The sequence below is a fragment of the Gasterosteus aculeatus genome, chromosome 13 (assembly GCF_964276395.1).
Source record: "Gasterosteus aculeatus chromosome 13, fGasAcu3.hap1.1, whole genome shotgun sequence".
NCBI classification, from domain to species: Eukaryota; Metazoa; Chordata; class Actinopteri; order Perciformes; family Gasterosteidae; genus Gasterosteus; species Gasterosteus aculeatus.
Genome location: NC_135701.1, coordinates 4,108,344 through 4,115,891, shown reverse-complemented (window position 1 = coordinate 4,115,891; position 7,548 = coordinate 4,108,344). Strand labels below are relative to the sequence as shown.

Sequence of the window (7,548 nt, the reverse complement as noted above, 5' to 3'; positions counted from 1 at the left end):
ACTCTGATCCGCAGCGCGAAGGAGTGCTGACTTTATAATAACGGATCAAATGTATTAATGCACGCGCTTATTTTTGTTGAATCCTGAGATTCAAGTATAGTTCACCTTTTTGTGTGTGATACAGTGGAGAAAATAAAGCATTTATTTTGCAGGAATGTAACCATGGAAACCATTTGACGACTGTGTGATGTCATCAAATGGTTGCCATGGTTACATGCCCGTCATTTGAGCTTATCAGTCTTTGATCTTTCCTTTGATCTGGCAAGGCATTCTCATAACAGAGCAGAAGGGGCCACTGCAGAGCTCCTGAGAGCTGAAGTTGTGAGCAGCTGTCTAATTTTGAAAAAACATTTTACCCCCAGTACAATGACTCATCTGCACAAGTCAGGTGAGGTTTTCACAAATATGGACAATTCCATCAGTGAGGAATCATCCTGCATGGAAACCGACTGTGAATCTCCAACCTCACCGGAACCATTGAAGGAAAAAGAGCTCTCCATACTCTGCAACAAGTCTGTACAATACAAAGTATTGGAGATTATTGGAGAAGGAGCTTTTGGCAAAGTAGCCAAATGTGTCAATTTGAAAGCAAATGAGACTACGGCCATAAAGATCCTCAAAGACGTCAATGATTTTGCCGAGGAAGTAGAAATGCTGGAAAAGCTCAGGACACTTGACCCAGAGAAAAACAACTTGGTGGGATTCGTGGACAGTTTCATAGACGATGACAAGTCTTGCATCGCTTTTGAGTGTTTAGACAGGAGTCTTTTGGATTTGATGGTACAGAGAGAGGAACCATTGACTCTTAATGAAATCCGTCCTATAACTCGTCAGTTACTTGTAGCACTCAACGCCCTGAAGGGTATCGGCCTCCTTCATGCAGACCTGAAACTTGACAACGTTATGCTCGTCAACCACCAAGATGAGCCCTTCAGAGTGAAATTAATTGACTTTGGTGTGGCCCTGCCAGCTTCCGAAGTATGGGAAGGAATGATTGTACAACCTCTTCCATACCGAGCACCAGAAGTGTCCTTGGGCCTCCCCATATCTGAAGCCATTGACATGTGGGCACTGGGATGTCTCTTGGCATGTCTGTTTTTTTGCCGGAACATCTTCAATGGAGATTCATCGTACGACGTAATGAAAACTATTTGCTGTCTGCTCGGTCAGCCACAAGACCACCTGCTAGATGCTGGAAAAAACACTCACCAGTATTTTAAGAGTGAACGCTGCTCTCCCAATTCACAATGGAGACTGAAGACACCAGAAGAGTACAAGAAGCAAAATGATGACCAGCTGCAATTGTCAGAGTGGGAATTCGACCACATTGGACATTTGGCTGACGCAGTAAACAAATATTCAAATGCAATCGAGGAGGTTGAAGTTGAAGACACAAGGGCATTTTTAAAACTCCTTAAAATGTTGCTTAATCCAGATGCTGAGATGAGAATAACACCTGAGGAAGCCTTGGAACATTCTTTTGTCACCATGAGTCACCTGGCTGACTACGCTCACAGAAGCTCTTATACACAAGCTGCCTTTGAGCTGATGGTCGTCTGCCCTGCGTGTGATTCAGACGAATGTCATGAATATCTCAGCGATTTTGAAAGCAAGACTGAATCATCTGACTCAGGAGAGGTTTCCTCAAACATGGACAACTCCAGCAGTGAGGAATCATCCTGCATGGAATCTGACTGTGAAACTGCAACCTCACCGGAACCATTGAAGGAAAAAGAGCTCTCCATACTCCACAACAAGTCTGTACAATACAAAGTATTGGAGATTATTGGAGAAGGAACCTATGGCAAAGTAGCCAAGTGTGTCAATATGAAAACAAATGAGAATACGGCCATAAAGATCCTCAAAGACATCAATGATTATGCCAGGGAAGTAAAAATGCTGCAAAAGCTCAGGACACTTGACCCAGAGAAAAACCACTTGGTGAGATTCATGGACAGTTTCATAGTCGATGACAAGTCTTGCATCGCTTTTGAGTGTTTAGACAGGAGTCTTTTGGATTTGATAGAACAGAGAGAGGAGGCACCATTGACTCTTAATGAAATCCGTCCTATAACCCGTCAGCTACTTGTAGCACTCAACGCCCTGAAGAGTATCGGCCTCCTTTACACAGACCTGAAACTTCATAACGTTATGCTCGTCAACCATCAAGATCAGCCCTTCAAGGTGAAATTAATTGACTTTGGTTTGGCCATGACAGCCTCCGATGTACGGGAAGGAATGATTGTACAACCTCTTCCATACCGAGCACCAGAAGTGTCCTTGGGCCTCCCCATATCTGAAGCCATTGACATGTGGGCACTGGGATGTCTCTTGGCATGTCTGTTTTTTTGGCAGAACATCTTCTTTAGAGAATCAACGTACGACGTAATGAAAACTATTTGCTGTCTGCTCGGTCAGCCACAAGACCACCTGCTAGATGCTGGAAAATACACTCACCAGTATTTCAAGAGGAATCGCTGCACTCCCACTTCACGATGGAGACTGAAGACACCAGAAGAGTACGAGAAGCAAAATGATGACCAGCTGCAATTGTCAGAGTGGGAATTCGACCACATTGGACATTTGGCTGATGCAGTAAACAAATATTCAAACGCAATTGAGGAGGTTGAAGTTGAAGACACAAGGGCATTTTTAAATCTCCTTCAAATGTTGCTCAATCCAGATGCTGAGATGAGAATAACACCTGAGGAAGCCTTGGAACATTCTTTTGTCACCATGAGTCACCTGGCTGACTACGCTCACAGAAGCTCTTATACACAAGCTGCCTCTGAGCTGATGGTCGTCTGCCCTGCGTGTGATTCAGACAAATGTCATGAACATCTCAGCGATTTTGAAAGCAAGACGGAATCATCTGACTCAGGAGAGGTTTTCTCAAACGTGGACAACTCCGGGACTGAGGAATCATACTGCATGGGATCCAACTGTGATACTCCAACCTCACCGGAACCATTGCAGGAAAAAGTGCTTTTTATACTCCACAACAAGTCTGTACGATACAAAGTATTGGAGTTTATTGGAGAAGGAGGTTTTGGCAAAGTAGCCAAGTGTGTCAATATGAATACAAATGAGAATACGGCCATAAAGCTCCTCAAAGACGTCAATAATTATACCAAGGAAGTAAAAATGCTGCAAAAGCTCAGGAACCTTGACCCAGAGAGAAACAACTTGGTGAGATTCATGGACAGTTTCATAGACGATGACATGTCTTGCATCGCTTTTGAGTGTCTAGACAGGAGTCTTTGGGATTTGATGTTACAGAGAGAGGAACGATTGACTCTTAATGAAATCCGTCCTATAACCCGTCAGCTACTTGTAGCACTCAACGCCCTGAAGGGTATCGGCCTCCTTCATGCAGACCTAAAACTTGACAACGTTATGCTCGTCAACCACCAAGATCAGCCCTTCAGAGTGAAATTAATTGACTTTGGTTTGGCCATGCCAGCCTCCAAAGTACGGGAAGGAATGATTGTACAAGCTTGTGCATACCGAGCACCAGAAGTGTCCTTGGGCCTCCCCATATCTGAAGCCATTGACATGTGGTCACTGGGATGTCTCTTGGCATGTCTGTTTTTATGCCAGAACATCTTCAATGGAGAATCATCGTACGACGTAATGAAAACTATTTGCTGTCTGCTCGGTCAGCCACAAGACCACCTGCTAGATGCTGGACAATACACTCACCAGTATTTCAAGAGGAAACGCTGCACTCGCAATTCACGATGGAGACTGAAGACACCAGAAGAGTATGATGACCAGCTGCTATTGTTAGAGGGGGAATTCGACCAAATCGGAAATTTGGCTGACGCAGTAAACGTATATTCAGATGCAATTGACGAGGTTGAAGTTGAAGACACAAGGGCATTTTTAAATCTCCTTCAAATGTTGCTCAATCCAGATGCTGAGATGCGAATAACACCTCAGCAAGCCTTGGAACATTCTTTTGTCACCATGAGTCACCTGGCTGACTACGCTCACAGAAGCTCTTATACACAAGCTGCCATTGAGCTGATGGTCGTCTGGCCTGCGTGTGATTCAGACAAATGTCATGAACATTGCAGTGATTTTGAAAGCAACATGGAATCATCTGACTCAGGAGAGGTTTCCTCAAACACAGACAACTCCAGGACCGAGGAAGCACACTGCATGGAATCCAACTGTGAAACTGCATCCTCACCGAAACGGTTTGGGGTCACGTGTTGTTCTATTTTGTAGTTTCATGCACACAAACAAGGTGGCGAGAGCATCTCGCCCGCCATCTGGAGAGATAGAATGTTGCATCTTTGTCTTACAGTAGGCTATCATCAACAGAATCTTGAAGCTGGAGTCCATCCCAGCCAACTTCGGGCGATAGACAGGGTACATCCTGGACTGGTCGCCAGCCTATCGCAGGGCTAAACAAAACTTCAGAAACCTACAGGACCAAATACCATCGCTTTAGTTTTAAAATTTTAGCGGCTACCAGAAAGAAAGAAAAAAGACATTCCCAAATTCCCATTCCCATTCCCATTCCCATTCCCATTCCCAAAGCCAAAGAGAAGACCAGAAAAGGGAGAACGGATAACTGGCAGGACCCGGCGGCCCGATATCTGTGATCTGGCCGATTGGCCTGCATTTACCATCGAGGCATAACGCCGCCGCAACTCCTGTGCTTCGTAGAACAAAGCAGCGGACAACTGAGAAGAGGGGAACTACCAAGAAACCTCCCCAGCTAACAGGTTTAAAACTACAAAACAGGTTTGCTCCACTGCTGCTGGATCCCCCTCTAAATTTCTGGATAACCCTCCACCACCACGCAGCAGGGTAAGACCTGCTAACTTAAAGCCACAGAGAAAGCTAACGACAGGGCCTGAAAATCTGATTGTGGGTGATTTTTCTGTAAAAGATATGAAAAGTAGTAACGACACCAAAGTACTGCTTTCTGAAGGATATGGTGTCTGACTTGGAAGAAAGAATTTTGGAAACTGTGGCTGAACACCCAACTGTGAAAAATTTAATTCTGCACTTTGGCTCTAATGACATTGAAAAACAACAATCAGAAAAGTTGAAAGAGCACTTCGATAATCTCCTAGAAACAGTCAGCTCTGTGAATGCTGAGGTGTTTATCAGTGGTCCTCTGCCCCCGACCGGGAGAGGAGCTGAGAGATTGAGTAGATTGTTTTGGCTCAACAAATGGCTCTTAACTGCATGTGCAGTTCGTTCAATGCATTCTATCAACAATTTTACCTTTTTCTGGGACCGCAGGCATCTTTTTAAGACAAATGGACTTTGCCTGAATAAGATGGGAGCAAAGCTTTTCATTACCAACATGTTTTACATCATGCGTCATCCATCTGTCCCCACTGCCAAGGACACGAGACAAGAAGAGAAGCCCACAAAGAAGGAAGAGAAAACACAGCTTATCAGAAACGGCGAAGGAGGACCGCCATTGCTATCCCCCTCTAACCCTCCTTCCATTACGTGTGAGGATCCCTCTCCCACCCCCCCAGAGCCCCCATCCAGGTCCACGTCTCCCTCTTTCTCCCTCCCTTCAGTAAACCTTTCTCCCCCCTCCTCCCCCTTGGAGTTCCAAGAGTTACCCCCACTTACCCCCCCGCCCTACTCCTGTTTTTACTCCCTTAGATCGACCTCAGCGCCCTCCCCCCCAGCGTCCACCTGCACCAGCTCATCTCAGCGGTGACGCCATCTTACTCCGATCTGCTCCCCCACCTCTACGAAGACGTGCTCCACCTCCACCTCCACAAATCCATCCCAGCTGTGACGCTGCTCACTCCCCCCCCCTTAGGCCCACCCCCTCCTCCTCCTGACAGCAGCCCTGAATATTACTGAGATAGAAAAGGGTTCAGCAGTAGACCGCATTATCAGCTGGACCCAAGGTCGCCTACGTCAAAATGGCACCTTCTGCATTCCTATTGTGACCACCAAGAGAGTGAACATTGCGAAATTTAGACACACTGCTAATCTAACAAATCTCATTCCTATTCTCTCCAGCTCAAAGTCATCCCCAAAGCCTGTGAATAACACCATCAGGATGGCTCTGCTTAATGTTAGGTCTCTTAATAACAAATCGTTTTTAGTCAATGATTTTATTCCCACTTCTAAACTTGATTTTATGTTTTTAACTGAAACATAGTTAGAACAAAATAACAGTGCAAGCATTCTGATTGAGGCAGCACCCCCCAACTATAACTTTATTGATGAATGTAGATCTGGAAAAAGAAGTGGAGGAGTTGCTGCTATATTTAAAAATATATTTCAGGGGGAACAGATGTCACTTGATAATTTTCCATCATTCGAATATTTTTGTGTTGTATTAAAAGGTTCTCCCAGAGTTCTCCTGTTAATTATTTACAGGCCACCTAAATATTCTGCACATTTTTTCGATGATTTTACTGAATTATTGTCTAGCATCTCTACCGACTTTGACTGTCTAGTTATAACTGGTGACTCTCATTTTCATACTGACGATTTGAAGGACAAGGGTGCAAAAGAACTTTTGACTATTTTAGACACATTTGAACTGTCTCAACATGTGAAAGAGGCTCCTCATTGTAAGGGACACACCCTGGACCTGATTATCACAAAAGGTCTCATTGTTTCGGATGTTTTTGTGACTGATCCCTCATTGTCTGACCACTTCTGTGTTTTCTTTAATACTTCTTTCATTCCTGACACACAATCAAAATATACATCAATCAATGAACATACTAATGGAAGGACTAAAGGAATGTCATCTCCTCGTTACCACCTCGTTACCACCTCTAATCCCATGTCATGCTGATAATCTTGTAAACAACTTTAATTCCAAAATTTTGAATGTTATAGATGCCATTGCACCTGTTACGGTTAAAACCAGTTCTAGTAAGCAAAAGGCACCCTGGAGAAAAGCTGCTGTTGTAACAGCCCAGAGAAGAGAGTGCAGGAAGGCTGAACGAATCTGGCGGAATACAAAACCTCATATTCACCATGACATCTATAAAGAGCGCCTCCGGGCCTACAATTTAGACTTAAAAAGTGCTAGGGAAACATTCTTCTCCAACATCATTAACAACAACACTAATAAGGCAAAAACCCTATTTGAAACTGTTGACAGACTGACCAACCCCCCAACACAAATACCACCTGAATGAGTTTGCGTTCTTTTATACTGATAAAATTGAAGGCATCTGCCGCGCCATTAATATCTGAAACAAAAATGTTGGATCACCACCCTATTTAGGCAAAGGTAACACAACAATGATGAAAAGCTTTACTGCCATAGACTCTCAAACTCTAGTGGAAACGGTGACAAATTTAAAACCATCCACCTGCTGTCTTAAAGCTCTATCTACCAACTTCTTTAAGAATGTTTTTGACTGCCTAGCAACAGACTTATTGCAAATAGTTAATAACTCTATTCAGACAGGCCATTTCCCAAAAGCTTTCAAAACTGCAGTTATTAAACCTCTCCTAAAAAAGCGGAGCCTGGATGCCTCTATTGTCAACAACTACAGACCAATTTCAAATCTACCTTTCATAAGTAAAATAATT

At 44.0% G+C, this 7,548-nt stretch overlaps 1 protein-coding gene across 1 annotated transcript; it reads left to right on the top strand.

Moving 5' to 3' along the window:
* Window positions 1–274: 274 nt before the first annotated feature.
* On the top strand, window positions 275–6,349 carry LOC144386324 (uncharacterized). Its single transcript, XM_078087043.1, has one exon. It carries the CDS (start codon window positions 367–369, stop codon window positions 4,231–4,233), a length of 3,867 nt encoding a protein of 1,288 aa, XP_077943169.1. The 5' UTR covers window positions 275–366; the 3' UTR covers window positions 4,234–6,349.
* Window positions 6,350–7,548: the final 1,199 nt, after the last annotated feature.